General features: G+C 44.1%; 1 protein-coding gene across 6 annotated transcripts in view; it reads left to right on the plus strand.

Moving 5' to 3' along the window:
• The window catches only part of ZNF644 (zinc finger protein 644), a 67,915-nt gene that overhangs the window by 42,449 nt on the left and 9,032 nt on the right, over window positions 1-16,434 (plus strand). For all 6 annotated transcript variants that reach the window (XM_040408402.1, XM_040408400.1, XM_040408398.1 and 3 more), the window contains 2 exons: window positions 5,953-8,911; window positions 11,884-12,462. In XM_040408402.1, the coding sequence (XP_040264336.1) occupies window positions 5,980-8,911; window positions 11,884-12,462 (3,511 nt within the window). In that variant the 5' untranslated portion in view covers window positions 5,953-5,979. The remainder of the gene's footprint in view (window positions 1-5,952; window positions 8,912-11,883; window positions 12,463-16,434) is intronic.

Below are 16,434 nucleotides of genomic sequence, written 5' to 3' on the forward strand. Positions count from 1 at the left end.
TGTGCAGACAGTCATAAATAACGTAGCAACAGACAATTCAATAATTACAACAAGAGGAATGAGGACCCTGCTCACAAGAGCTTACAATCTATGAGGCGACAGGGGTGACACAAAAGGTAAGTGCTCGTTTTGTACAATGGTCCAGCCATCTTGGGAGAATAGGGGAGCAGATATAAAGCTGCATGAGCCAGTCAGCTTTCCATACCCTTTAGTTAAATGTACGCTGAAGCTGTCGATTTCAGGGTTTTTCTGGGATTTTGATACTGATGACCTATCTTCAGGATAGGTAAACAGTATCTGGTGGGGTCCGACACCCAGGACCCCCACCAATCAGCAGTTTGAGAAGGCACCGGCGATCCTGTGTGTGCCATGGCCTACTCTCTGCTTTTCCATAGAAGTAAATGGGGCTGAGCGTAATATCAAGCACAGCTGCTATTTAGTGTACAGCGCTGTGGTCGCTGATCAGCGGGGATCCTGAGTGTCGGATCCCCCCCCCAATGATCAGATACTGATGACCTATTGTTGGTAAAAAAAAATATATATATTATTCAAAAAACTTTTAAAGGGAATCTGTCACCTGGTCTGAGCATATTAAGGTGTTACTACTACCATGTACAATAAAATGCCTTATTTCTTGCTGTAGTCTTCATTTTTTGTTTCATTTGCGATAAAATACACTTTTTATGTTATGCAAATGAGTGTCCAAGGTGCCCAGAGGGGCGTTATTACCCTTCTCTGGTGCCCAGCCCGCCTTCCTTTAGAGCCCAAGCACGCCTTCCAGCATAAGTAACTGCCTACACCCGAACTCTTTGCCGCCGCCCCCCTCCGCTGTGTGAAATCTCACGCAGGCACAGTACCGTGGACTTTAAAGGAAATGCGTCACCAAAATTTTTATTTGCCAGTTAAAAACTTTATTTTTATTTTTTATTAGACACAATGGTCAGGAGGGAAACTTCTATAGGAGAGTTTTCTAGGCATGCTCAGTGACCTGTGCAGAGGTCATTGTACAAGGAAAGAATAGATGAGATGTGACAATCACCTGTTGTGAATGGTGGATTCTGTCTTATCTATACTCAGAGGTGATATCATTACAGGCAGGATTAGAATGACAGATAAGCCGGTAATTTCAGTAAAGTGATCTGTACAGGCCAAGAAGAGGCGACTATTACAATATTTGTAATGTGTCTGACGAAGAGGGCTGTTTGCCCTCGAAACTCGTTGACAAAGGATTTCATTTTATAAATGCCTGCCTTCAAGTCTGTGGGTGACAGCCCTTGAGCCGCAGTTCCTCTCCCATACTAATGAGTGCAGACAGAGAGAAGATGGGCTTTCATGACTGCAGTCGGCGTGTTACAGTAATGGCACCAGCGCATGGCAGTGAGGAGAGCGGTCGGGGAAGATTTCCCTTTACCTGAGGATTGCTGGACAAATGAGGCTCTACTAAAGATGATATGGATGTTGTATTTTTATGAAAAACTTTAACCTCACTTTATCCTCTTGTTCAGCCGCCTGGCATAATCTCTCCTTTTTCACTTCCTGCGTCAAGTTTGATAAGTGTTTGGTAAGAAAACCTGATCTTCTTGTCAGTCACCCTGCTGTTCGGGGGGCACCAGTAAACTTGTTTTAAATGGGTGAAGCGTCTGTTCTCTCTTGCAACCTCTCACACTAGAACAGATGGATGGAGCATGTAAGGTTTTACCTCTGAGGTGGTAGCAGTGCAGCCACTCATTAACACTGAATTTACCACTTCGTTAGCAACATTGCTTCCTGTTGAGAAACGCTAATATATAATCTCAAATGGAGTGTGCATACATTTGTCTACCTCTGCCTCATAATAAGTTCTGACGTAGACTTTATAGCCGCCACTTTACAGACGTTCCCAATATGAAGGTTTTTATTTATTTTTTTTTTTTTTTAATTATTTCTTTATCTAATGAAATAAGTTATTTGTGAAATGTTTCTACTCTCCTCCCTGTGAGCAGCTTCCTGCGTTTCAGTCCTGCTGGGTGCTGCTTTAGCACCATTTTGGGGTGCTAAAATTCCCTTTTATCTTATTTTTTTGTCACTGTGGAAACATGCCTTTGGTAGACTGCTGGGCAAGTCGCACGCTAGAAATTAATTCCTTTGTGCCTTTAGCACATTTAATTAGGGTTAGGTCGTAAATATCTTTAATCAACGCGTTGCCCTGATAGAGTAATTTTAATAAGGAAAGCCAAGTGCTATGTAGTGTTCCAGAGCTAACATGGCAAAATGTTTCTTTATCCTCCTTATGCTATTTTTGCCATTTTAGTTTAGCATTTGTGTAGTGTTCACTATGGCCTTTTATTTCAAGGGGATCTGTCAAAAGGAGATTATTTGTTAAACGTGGCACAACAGGGATTTTCATCACACCCTGCGCTCCAGAATTTTGTCTTCAAAAAGGTCCAAAAGGGGCTATGGCTAGGTTTTCTGGTCACTTGCCCATAATTTTTGCATTTTTACGCCACTCTAGTTTTGAAAAGTATGTGGGGGGAAATGGGCGTGGTTAGCTATGTGACAGAGGTTCACTCCAAATGTATGACCGAAACTAAAAAAAATTGCAGAAAAATAAAATAGTAGTGAAGCAGTGTAGAAAGCTGGAGGCTCTTTTCTAGACAAGTTTAAAGATGAGCCAGATTTAGGGTCAATTCACACGTCTTCTGTATGTGTTTTGCGGACCGCACATCGCCGGCACTCTTGTAGAAAAGGCCTTTTCTTGTCCGCAATTGTGGACAAGAATAGGATATGTTCTATTTTTGTGCGGATCCGCAAATGCGGATACGGACAGCACATTCCAGCCCCATTGCAAATGAATGGGTCCGCAATGGATGCGGACCCATTTTGTGGACATGTGAATGGACCCTTAAGAACATGTGCCGTTTGATAAATTTATCACACAGTATACCAACGCAGACTCGCAAAAAGCGGACTTCAAATATTACTTCATGATTAGTGTTGAGCGAACTTGTGGTTTGAAGTTCGGCGTACAAGGTTTGAGTTATCTAAGAATTCTGTTACGGATTCTGCCACCTCGGGACTTAAGTTATGGTTCGTTGTAGCGGAATCCATAACAGAATTTATAGATATGAAAACTACTCATGATGATAAATGACCCCCCAATTGTTTTGTAGGGCCAGCTCAGCTGAATGTAATGATACCTTTCACCTGCCGAGTCATTGCTCCATTCTGGAGAAAAAGTACTTTTAATGCATACGCAAATGAGCAGTTAAATGCACTGAGGGTGGGACCAAGCCACTCTGTGCACCCTTACTTTTTCTCCTTCCATTGCCAGCACCTCCTCTCCTTGATGGATAGGACCAGGTGAGATAATTGTGCAAGAACCTGTCCGCACCAGTCAAGGAGAGGCAGGCGCTGGCAGGAGAAGCAAGACTGTACCGTTGAAGCAGCGGTCACGTGTTGTTGCTGCAGCCAAGTGAACAGCACCTGGCCAGGAGAACCGGAGCGGCGGTGTGGGATTGGTCAGGTAATTGGTTATCTATTCTTAATTACAGGCAGGTCACATGTGTGTTCTGGATTTGTCCTGTAACTGGAGAGCCCCTGTGGATGTCTATATAATATGATTCTTCATAAATGTCTGACACTTCCAAATCTTCGCATACAGCTACATGCTTGTTCACTTAGGGAATTTTATGGTGTTTTGCTACCAGATGTGGTAGATTTGTTCCAGAGCACTGAAAGTCCGCCATTACGTCCAGTGCAATGTATTGTGGGGGTTTACTCACATTTCCGGCTCTCCTATTAATGGTCAACACATGCTTCTCCTGCTCTGTATCCTAGAAGGCTGCCAGACCATGTTCAGGTTTTGATCAGGTTTTTTGAAGTAAAACCAAGAGTCTATTTAAAAAAAAAAAAAAGACTAGAAATCCTATGAGAGCGCTGAAAATAGCCGAGCACTGGTGTGGCTATTTCAATCGGCCTCATAGAAGTGAATGGAGATGTGGCTGAACTTGCTCAGTGCGCTTCCCATTCATTTCAGTGGGACTCCCAAAAATAGCTAATAGGGGAGGAATTGATTGGCACTCCTAGTCGTTGCTCAGTGGCAAAATATTTCTGCAGAACAATTCATACCACAGCACTCCAATGCTTAGAATCCATAACAATGGTTTATTAGTTACATCCAAAAATTATATATAGACAATGGCCAACGTTTCGGTCTAACCTGACCTTGTTCACGGCCTTAGTCATCGATAAATGTTTAGAAGGAGGATGCCATCGATGACTAAGGACGGGAACAACGTCAGGTTAGACCATTGTTGGCCATTGTCTATATATAATTTTTGAATGGAACTATTAAACTATTGTTGGTGATTCTAACCATTGGAGTGCTATGGTATCAATATAATTGTTCCCTAAAATAGCTGAGCACCGCGCTCGGCTATTTTTGGCTCTCCTGTAGGAATGAATCGAGGGCGGCTGCTCATGTGTGGGGCCGTCCTCTTTTGTGCGAGTCCCACCTCTGGGAACCCCGCACCTTTTAGACATTCGGGGCATATCCTAGCGATTTGGTGAGGTGAGACTACCTTTAACGTTTTTGGTGTTTTTTGTTTTTTTTAAACTATATCTCCTTATTGTTTAAAGGGAATCTATCGGTTCTGAAACAGCCCCCCCAAACTAGAGTAAGCAGTTTATAGTATATGTGATGCAGAGTTGGATTATGTAATTTTTATCTTCATTCTCACTTGCATTCTTTCTGACGTTGAGCTCCCACAAACCAGCTGTAAAATACATTGTGAGGACTCCTCCTTGAGTCCCTCTCCATTATGTTCCTGAGCTCAGGAGTCCTCTCAATGCATTTACTGCTGGTTTGTCAGATGACAGCGTAGGAACGCAAATCAGTATGAAGATAAAAATTCCATAACCAAACCCAGCACTTACACTATATACCGCTTACACTGGTATGGGGTACACAATGTCTGTATATGGGGAGTGAGGTAGAGTACAGTAACTACCAGCTATTTGCTGACCACTGTCAATCTATGGATCTTTTACATGTCTTAAAGGAAATGTCAATAAACGTCTTTGACAGTTAGTGGTATTCCCATCACAGACAATGGGGGCATATCGCCCTCCATTCATTTCTATAGGGCCGCCGATATATAGCAGAGCAGGATGCAGGATTTTTGGGGTTTTGTTTAAATCTAGACAGTGACATTGATTGATAATTAAAAATTGCCAAAAATTCTTTAAAAATGTTAAACATAAAAATGCCATTGCAAACAATAAGGCCTATTGCACACGACCGTATGGCTTTTTCTGTTTTGCAGTCTGTTTTTCACGGATCTGTTCTGTTTTTTTTTTTGTTACCGTTTCTGTTCCGTTTTTACGTATGGCGTATACAGTAATTACATAGAAAAAATTGTGCTAGGCATAACATTTTCAATACATGGTTCCGCAAAAAACGGAACGGATACGTTATACATACGGATGTATTTTCGTATGTGTTCCGTTTTTTTTGCAGACCCATTGACTTAAATGGAGCCATGGAACGTGATTTGCGGGCAATAATAGGACATGTTCTATCTTTCAACGGAAATATGGAAGCGGAGTGCATACAGAGTACATTCCGTTTTTTTTGTGGGCCCATTGAAATGAATGGTTCCGTATACGGAATGCAAAAAACGGCCTGCAAAACGAAAATAAATAAATAAATAATGGTTGTGTGCACGAGGCCTAAGTCATTTTCTAACACCTTTCCTTTGACATTGGACTTATCTTTATCTACTTTCCGATATACAGGAGCAAGCCTTTTCAGGCTGATATTTGGTTTCCCTTCGTTGGAATGGTAGGTATTTGGTATCAAGTCATTAGAATGCCTTGAAATGTTGCATGTAAATGGGATATGTTACCTTGAGCACATGCAGGTACTTTAGTGAATTTTTACAAATGATTTTTTTTTTTTTTTTTTTTTTTTAGACATTGTTTAATGGGAAGAATAACAATATGGAGGAGTCCCAGATAAGTGCTGAAAGTACTGATGCAAATGAACGCCTGAAAGAGGACGTCAATTTCAACTCTGAAAATGATGTAGTGTTTAAGAAAATTCCAGAAAGTCAGAGCTCCTTTCAGAAAAGTAGTCCATTGACTGTGCCTGAAGAACTATCGAGAGACAGGTCTGAAAAAGCCTTAAGCAAAGTCCAGGGTTCTTTCCTAACACGCGATGGTGCTGCCACGGTCTCTAGTGAAAATCGTATCTTGCCTAAAGGAACTATTAATGGACCCGATTCCCACCCCTCAAATAAGACTTCCAATCTGAATACAGACAGTATTTCTTTAACCACAGACCAATCAGTGGGGCCGCAAAGCAGTTTGTGTTCATCTTTGAAGGTGGTTTACGATCTTCAGCAACCTGCAAAGAACACTTTACAGATGTCAAGTCAGCAAGTTGTATTCTTGCTACCTGATGTAGCACATGCCAACAAAGAAACTCATTCCATACAGAAACCTCCTACCTCCTCTACTGTTGGGTGTGAAACATCTAATGGTAAAAGTTTCAGACTGGATAGCACTTTAGTAGGGCCCGTAGACGACGCGTGTAATGACCGGAAGATGTTACCTGAGAACGAGGTATATATTCAGGCCCAAGGTTGCTCTGGGGGTGGTGAAGATAGTTCTGTAGCAGGACAGGAAGCTAATTTGAGTACCGAGAGAGACTTGGTAAATAATGGCAACATAGAAGAGACTGAAAAGAATTGTGTTGTAAAGGTAGAGAAAAAGCGCAAAAGAAAAATGGATGGTAGTAAGATAACGCGTTGCTATTCTGAAGATGCTTATAATGATGTGAATTACGTTTCCAAGAAATCAAAGCTATTAAATTTAGATCTCATGGAACAGAGTGATGAAGAGCAAGTGGTAGCACCACACAAGTATAAATTAATGAAGATCAAGTCTGAGTCTTCTATTGATGAGTCGGAAGAACATCTTCCAAAAGAAGCTATAGAAGCCATCAATCATTATATGTATAATCCAGTTTGTGGCTATGCTGATGAAACGTCACCCATTCACGTCGACTCGTTCTTCCCTGGTGACGTGCAAAGTTGTGATTCTCAATCGCCCCCAACATGCACTAGTGATCAAGAGCCATCATTTTATCCCTGTACCAAGTGCAATGTGAATTTTAGGGAGAAGAAACACCTTCATAGGCATATGATGTACCATTTGGATGGTAATAATCACTTCCGCCACCTAAACGTTCCAAGACCGTATGCTTGCAGGGAGTGCGGGCGAACCTTTAGAGACCGTAATTCCCTTCTTAAACACATGATTATCCACCAGGAACGCCGGCAGAAGCTGATGGAGGAGATTCGTGAATTGAAAGAGCTCCAAGACGAAGGTAGAAGCGCACGGTTACAATGTCCACAGTGTGTGTTTGGAACCAACTGCCCAAAGACTTTTGTTCAACATGCCAAAACCCACGAGAAAGACAAGAGATACTACTGTTGTGAAGAGTGCAACTTTATGGCCGTTACCGAGAATGAATTGGAGTGTCATAGAGGAATCGTTCATGGGGCAGTGGTAAAATGCTCAGTTCTGAACGCCAATCTCCCCCAACGGAAATATCAGAAAAAAACATTGAAAAACTCTTACTTCCTTTCGTCCAAAAAACCTACAACTTATATTTGTAAGATGTGTCCATTTACCACCTATGCCCGCAATATTTTAAGGAAACATATTGACTATGCACATTCGTCATCCTCTTTGGACCAGTTTAATGGTCCTGTTGTTAAACAAGAACGTTTCTCAGATAATGAGATTGTAGATAGTGATGCTGAGGCTAAAGAGTTTGTAAAACAGCCCCCTTCTTTTCCAAAGAATTCTGTCTTGAAGCAGGATATGAAAAGACCATATGGCGCTCTTGGCCAGTGCAACACTTTTACAAGGCTGTACCGTAAACACAAAATACAAAAAGCTCGGAAAAGTGCTGCCCAATCCATTGACTGTGGTCCATCAATGTCTCCAAATAAATCCCTGCTTTTCAGTAGCAATGACCAAAAACATAGGTTTTATCCGATGAAGCAAAAGCATACAAAGATAAACCACGCTTACAGATACAGCCAAAAATGGGATGGCTACAAAACCATAAAAAAATCAAGTGATTTGTACCCACTGAATTTAAAAAAAGAGGAGGACGATGATTCAGTTAATTCTTTACACCTGGTTTCGAAATCATCCGACCTTCAAGAAGAATGCTTAATCATGGATCCCCATAACCGCCATCCAGGTAGGCTTGTTGGCTTCAAAGACCGGGTAGCCGTCAAAAGGGTGCGCAAATCTGATCTCGAAAGGCAAGTCACAGAAGAAGACATGGACAATTACCCTGATTTCCTCCAGAAAGTGACTTATGTCGTGCTCAAGAAACTTGACTCCACAGAGAAAAATGACGATTATGAAACATGGGAAAATGGTGAGCTTTGTGATTATAGCACAGAATCACAGGATGATACGTACAACAGTCCGCCAAAAAAGGCAGTTTACCCAATTTTCAAGGATAAATCTAAAGGTAATCACCATGGTGAAGACAACATAAATTTTAACAATGATGATGGCTTTTATTTCGAATATTATGACGACATGGAGGAGGAGGATTATCTGCATGACCTGTCTGGTGCTGATGCAGAAAATGCAGACTCTGCCTTGCCAAGAAATAGCTCTATATTCCACTGGAGTGACCTGACTCTGGAAAAGAAGTCCTGTCCATACTGCCCTGCAACGTTTGAAACTGGGGTTGGGTTATCAAATCATGTTCGTGGACATTTGCATCGAGCTGGATTAACTTACGAAGCTCGCCATGTGGTGTCAGCAGAACAGATAGCAACAAGTGATAAAATGCAGCATTTCAAGAGAACTGGGACCCCAACAAAGCGTGTAAGAAAAGGTAAGCAATTTTAATATTTTGTCATCCCTTTTCAATCATACTATTCCCCCACCCCACTAATAAATATATATATATATATATATATATATATATATATAGCCAGTACAGGTGCAGCCCATCAGCCGCCACGTATGAGCGCAGCTGGTCTCCGGCGTAGTAAGTCCAATTCACACCAAGGTCCAATTAATAGTCACAAAGACTGCGCAGCTCCAGATAGATACAGATCCGACCAAATTGTAGTAGAACTGTCTCGGTATAGTCAATCACTGTTATGTCAAGTGCTAGGAGTACTTCACTATTCTTGGCCATTCTGTCCTTTCCAATATAGGAGGAGACGAGAGTTAGGCCCCTTGCAGACGAGTGTGAGCTGATTAGGTCCGGATGCGTTCAGTGAAAAATGCTCGATTTTGCAAGCAAGTTAATTCAGCTTTGTATGCGATCGCCTTCAGTTTTTATCGCGCGGGTGCAATGCGATTTTGTTTGCATGTGCGTGATAAAAAACTGAAGGTTTACAAACAACATCTCTTAGCAACCATTAGTGAAAAACAAGTGCTAATGCGATGCGATTTTCACGTAACGCACAAGTGATGCGTTAAAAAACCAACGCTCATGTACACAGACCCATTGAAATGAATGGGTCCGGATTCAGTGGGTCGCATCATGCATTGCACCCGCGCAGAGTGCTCGCTCGTGTGAAAGGGGCCTTATTGTGGAGTCCACGCTTGACAATACAGTGATTGACTATACTGAGACAGTTGTCTATCTACAATTTGGTCGGATCTGTATCTATCTGGAGCTGCGTGGTCTTTATGACACTTTTAGGGTCCATTCACACATCTGCAAAATGGGTCCGCATCCGGTCCGCATTTGCGGATCCGCACTTCTGTTTCGCAAAAAAATAGAACATATTTTTGCAATTGCGGACAAGAAAAGGCATTTTCTATGAAAGTGCTGGCGATGTGCGGATCCGCAAAACACATAGCCGTGTGAATGGACACTTAATAGAAGTTATCACATGTATTGCGGGTTTTAAAGTGTAATCACTTGAACGCATATTTTCCACAAGGCAGATTATTCCCTGGAAGTAAAGCTACCATATCCACACACACACACTAGCTTTCTCTGCTGAGAACAAATAGATGGGCAGTTGTCTGACCCTATCTCCCTGACATCTGTTGAGGAGAGGCACCATACATATTAGGCTACTTTCACACCTGCGTTTAGGTCGGATCCGTCTGGTATGTGCCCAGACGGATCCGCACCTATAATGCAAACGTTTAGATCCGTTCAGAACGGATCCGTTTGCATTACCATGAACAAAAAAAAAAAAAATATTTTTTTTTTTTTTTGTTCATGATAATGCAAACGGATCCGTTTTGACTTTACATTGAAAGTCAATGGGAGACGGATCCGTTTGAAAATTGAGCCATACTGTGTCAACTTCAAACGGATCCGTCCCCATTGACTTACATTGTAAGTCTGGACGGATCCGATTGCCTCCGCACGGCCAGGCGGACACCCGAACGCTGCAAGCTGCGTTCAGGTGTCCGCCTGCTGAGCGGAGCGGAGGACAAACGGAGCCAGACTGATGCATTCTGAGCGGATCCGCATCCACTCAGAATGCATTAGGGCTGGACGGATCCGTTCGGGGCCGCTTGTGAGCCCCTTCAAACGGAACTCACAAGCGGAGAGCCCCGAACGCTAGTGTGAAAGTAGCCTTAGATGCTCGGCGCATTCAGCCGAAATACGTCTAATTTGTATGGCAAGCTTAAAGAGCATGCGTCAGCAGATTTGAACCTATGAAACTGGCAGACCTGTGTAACATTTGCGCATGGCAGCTAAAGGCATCTGTCTCGGTCCCATTTTTCATGTTTTTTTGTTTTAATATATGCATATGAGCCTCTAGGAGCAATAGGGGCGTTGCCATTACACCTAGAGGCTCTGCTTTCTCTACAACTACCTTGCCCTCTGGACTTTGACAGAGCCAGGCATGATCACATTTAGGGCTGTTTCACACGAGCGGATGCCGTGCGTGACATCCGCTCCGTGAATGACACCCAAGACCCGATGCAGACTGCAGAAGCACGGAGCATTAACATGATTGATAATGGTCCGTGCCTCTCTGTGATCTCTTTACTACGAAATCACAGTGAGATAAAGTTGTCACTGAGAGGCACAGAGCATTATCAATCATGTTAATGCTCCGTGCTTCTGCAGTCTGCATCGGGTCTTGGCTGTCATTCACGGAGCGGATGTCACGCACGGCATCCGCTCGTGTGAAACAGCCCCAACACTGTCTGTCTGGCCCTTTCAATCAAAGTGGAGAGGACGTGGCAGTTGCAGAGAGAGCAGAGCCTCTAGGTGTAACGGCAACACAGATGCCTTCAGCTGCCAAGCGCACGTGCAGCAGGTCAGCCAGTGTCATAGGTACACATCTGCTATATATATATATATATATATACACACACCTGTATTTTTTGCTTTATAAGATACACCTGATCATAACGCTTACCTAGGTTTTTGATGAGAAAAATTAGAAAAATATATTTTTCATCAGACCAAAGATCAGACTTCCAGTGTTAATTAGGCCTCAGATTCGACCCTCAATCAGATCACAAATTTTCATCAGACCCCACAGCTCTACACTCACTGCTGCCCTCCTCCTGCATACTAATGAGCGCTTACATAATGGAAGTTCTCATTAGACTTAACTTTTTAGGACGCACTGTCTCTCACACACACACACACACACACACACACACACACACACACACACACACACACACACACACACACACACACACACACACACACACACACGGAAAAAGTGAATCCTAAAGTAAAACCTACAGTAAATCTAGTCCATGCTAGTATTGCACCTAATTATGAGTTTACAATTATTCCTGTCATATTTCTTTTCTGCAATTTTTGTATAGCTGAGAATTATTACTTATGTTTTTTTATGAATTTAGTTGTAGAGAAGTCGGAGAGTCCGTCTGAGCACACTTGTGCGCTTTGTGGAGGCTGGTTTGATACAAAAATTGGATTGTCAAATCATGTTCGAGGTCACCTGAAAAGACTAGGCAAAAATAAATGGGATGCACACAAATCGCCCATCTGTGTCCTGAATGAAATGCTGCAAAATGAGGAAAAGTACGAGCAACTCCTCAAGGTTCTTAATAATAGGCGCACTGTTCACAGGCCTTACTCCACTCACAAAACTTCCAGTAATGACTCAAAGTCCAATGCTGTACATCTTGAAGCACACCGTAATGGCCTAAAAACGGAAACGTTTTCTGGACAGATGGGGGAAGGGGTCCACCTAAGTGAATGTGATGACGCAGGTGGACATGGCGAGAAGGATAAACCTGTTTCCTTAATTGAACTACTTAAATTGAAAAAATCAGGTGAAGAGAAGAATGTGGAATCTTCTCAAAAGATCAATCAAACTGCAAGAAAGAGGTTCATCCAAAAATGCCTTCATCCACTCAATGAAGACTGTTCTTTGATGTGCAATTCCCACAGAAGCATGGACTTCGCTTTACAGTCAGGTAGGTCTTCAGAATAAGAACCTATTGACTATGTTCACAGTGACGACTGCTATGACTTTATTATTTTTAAAGAAAAGTGCAGTTTCTGCATATATTTCTAACCTCCCTACCCCAGCAATGTTCATTGTCTGAATTAACTGGTCAAATCCTTATGCAGCCTATTAAAGGGGTTATTCAATTTCCAAAACAGCCCCCCCCCCCCCATGTGCCGGGCCCCTCACAGTAGGCTTGTTGCGATACCAAAATTTTTGTTTAGTTACCAGTGACTTTAATACAGGAGGTGGGTGCCGGCCTCTGACAGGGCGCTGCGATCAGTGGTAGTTAACCCCTCAGGTGCCAGCTATGTGATTCTGACGCCGGCACCCGCCTCCTGTATCTGTATTAAAGGTTAATTATCATTGGTGGCACAGTGGCCAGGCCGGGTACCTGTTATGCTGACTGCTTGACTCTGGGGCTCGGGATGATGCTGGGGAGGACACAAAACACTCAGGAGGAGGAGGCTGCCGCTGCCGTTCGCCGAGCTCACTAGCTCAGATGGCGCAGCAGTTTATTACCTCCCCGTCCCGCCTCCTGTTTTAATTAGTCTCACATTCATTGACGGCAGTGGTGCGGGCAGCTTCAGTAGCTGTAGTGCAGCCTAGTATCAAAAAAATTAACATCCTGGTACCGAATCGATACTTATACTTACCCCTCTCCCCGCACTGCGCTGCTGCTTCTCCCTGTACACGGATAAAAACATCCGGGGGGTGGGGGAAAGTAGCCCATGGCAGGCGGGTACGAGCCTCCCTAGCATCCCGGGTCACCATTCCCGCCTGCCATTGACTGCTCCCCCCCGACACCAGATGTTTTCATCCGTGTACAGGGAGAAGCGGCGGGGTAAGGAAATTACCTGTGAGGGGCCTGGCACATTGGGGGAAGGGGGGGGGGGGGGGGCTGTTTCAGAAATTGGATAACCCCTTTAAAGTCTATGGAGATGAAAGAAAGACAAAGACCAGATGCATCTGCAGCTACTACTGAGTCATTTATCTCGCTCCCTGCTCGCTATATATATATATATATTTTTTTATTTTTTTTTCTAAGTATGTCCTACAGTCGTGCACCAGACCAGGTATTGCTGCCTGCAACAGTGACGCCCAGTTTAACCACCTCCGGACCGCTGTACGCACAGACGCGTCCTGGAGGTGGTTGATTCATTCCTCCTGGACGCGCCGGCGCGTCCTCTCGCGAGACGCGAGATTTCCTGTGAACGCGCGCACACAGGCGCGCGCGCTCACAGGAACGGAAGGTAAGAGAGTTGATCTCCAGCCTGCCAGCGGCGATCGTTCGCTGGCAGGCTGGAGATGTGTTTTTTTTAACCCCTAACAGGTATATTAGACGCTGTTTTGATAACAGCGTCTAATATACCTGCTACCTGGTCCTCTGGTGGTCCCATTTGTTTGGATCGACCACCAGAGGACACAGGTAGCTCAGTAAAGTCCCACCAAGCACCACTACACTACACTACACCCCCCCCCCCCCCCGTCACTTATTAACCCCTTATTAGCCCCTGATCACCCCTAATCACCCCTGATCACCCCATATAGACTCCCTGATCACCCCCCTGTCATTGATTACCCCCCTGTCATTGATCAACCCCCTGTAAAGCTCCATTCAGATGTCCGCATGATTTTTACGGATCCACTGATAGATGGATCGGATCCGCAAAACGCATCCGGACGTCTGAATGAAGCCTTACAGGGGCATGATCAATGACTGTGGTTATCACCCCATATAGACTCCCTGATCACCCCCCTGTCATTGATCACCCCCCTGTCATTGATCACCCCCCTGTCATTGATTACCCCCCTGTAAAGCTCCATTCAGACGTCCGCATGATTTTTACGGATCCACTGATAGATGGATCGGATCCGCAAAACGCATCCGGACGTCTGAATGAAGCCTTACAGGGGCATGATCAATGACTGTGGTGATCACCCCATATAGACTCCCTGATCACCCCCCTGTAAAGCTCCATTCAGATGTCCGCATGATTTTTACGGATCCACTGATAGATGGATCGGATCCGCAAAACGCATCCGGACGTCTGAATGAAGCCTTACAGGGGCATGATCAATGACTGTGGTTATCACCCCATATAGACTCCCTGATCACCCCCCTGTCATTGATCACCCCCCTGTCATTGATTACCCCCCTGTAAAGCTCCATTCAGACGTCCGCATGATTTTTACGGATCCACTGATAGATGGATCGGATCCGCAAAACGCATCCGGACGTCTGAATGAAGCCTTACAGGGGCATGATCAATGACTGTGGTGATCACCCCATATAGACTCCCTGATCACCCCCCTGTCATTGATTACCCCCCTGTCATTGATCACCCCCCTGTAAAGCTCCATTCAGACGTCCGCATGATTTTTACGGATCCACTGATAGATGGATCGGATCCGCAAAACGCATCCGGACGTCTGAATGAAGCCTTACAGGGGCATGATCAATGACTGTGGTTATCACCCCATATAGACTCCCTGATCACCCCCCTGTCATTGATTACCCCCCTGTAAAGCTCCATTCAGACGTCCGCATGATTTTTACGGATCCACTGATAGATGGATCGGATCCGCAAAACGCATCCGGACGTCTGAATGAAGCCTTACAGGGGCATGATCAATGACTGTGGTGATCACCCCATATAGACTCCCTGATCACCCCCCTGTCATTGATTACCCCCCTGTCATTGATCACCCCCCTGTAAAGCTCCATTCAGACGTCCGCATGATTTTTACGGATCCACTGATGGATGGATCGGATCCGCAAAACGCATCCGGACGTCTGAATGAAGCCTTACACGGGCGTGATAAATGACTGTGGTTATCACCCCATATAGACTCCCTGATCACCCCCCTGTCATTGATCACCACCCCTGTCATTGATCACCCCCCCTGTCATTGATCACCCCCCCTGTCATTGATCACCCCCCCTGTCATTGATCACCCCCCCTGTCATTGATCACCCCCCCTGTCATTGATCACCCCCCTGTCATTGATCACCCCCCTGTCATTGATCACCCCCCTGTAAGGCTCCATTCAGACATTTTTTTGGCCCAAGTTAGCGGAATTATTATTTTTTTTTCTTACAAAGTCTCATATTCCACTAACTTGTGACAAAAAATAAAATCTCACATGAACTCACCATACCCCTCACGGAATCCAAATGCGTAAAAATTTTTAGACATTTATATTCCAGACTTCTTCTCACGCTTTAGGGCCCCTAGAATGCCAGGGCAGTATAAATACCCCACATGTGACCCCATTTCGGAAAGAAGACACCCCCAGGTATTCCGTGAGGGGCATATTGAGTCCATGAAAGATTGAAATTTTTGTCCCAAGTTAGCGGAACGGGAGACTTTGTGAGAAAAAAATAAAAAATATCAATTTCCGCTAACTTGTGCCAAAAAAAAAAAATTTCTATGAACTCGCCATGCCCCTCATTGAATACCTTGGGGTGTCTTCTTTCCAAAATGGGGTCACATGTGGGGTATTTATACTGCCCTGGCATTCTAGGGGCCCCAAAGCGTGAGAAGAAGTCTGGTATCCAAATGTCTAAAAATGGCCTCCTAAAAGGAATTTGGGCCCCTTTGCGCATCTAGGCTGCAAAAAAGTGTCACACATCTGGTATCGCCGTACTCAGGAGAAGTTGGGGAATGTGTTTTGGGGTGTCTTTTTACATATACCCATGCTGGGTGAGATAAATATCTTGGTCAAATGCCAACTTTGTATAAAAAAATGGGAAAAGTTGTCTTTTGCCAAGATATTTCTCTCACCCAGCATGGGTATATGTAAAATGACACCCCAAAACACATTCCCCAACTTCTCCCGAGTACGGAGATACCAGATGTGTGACACTTTTTTGCAGCCTAGGTGGGCAAAGGGGCCCATATTCCAAAGAGCACCTTTCGGATTTCACTGGTCATTT

The sequence above is a fragment of the Bufo bufo genome, chromosome 9 (genome assembly GCF_905171765.1).
Source record: "Bufo bufo chromosome 9, aBufBuf1.1, whole genome shotgun sequence".
In the NCBI taxonomy this organism is placed as follows: Eukaryota; Metazoa; Chordata; class Amphibia; order Anura; family Bufonidae; genus Bufo; species Bufo bufo.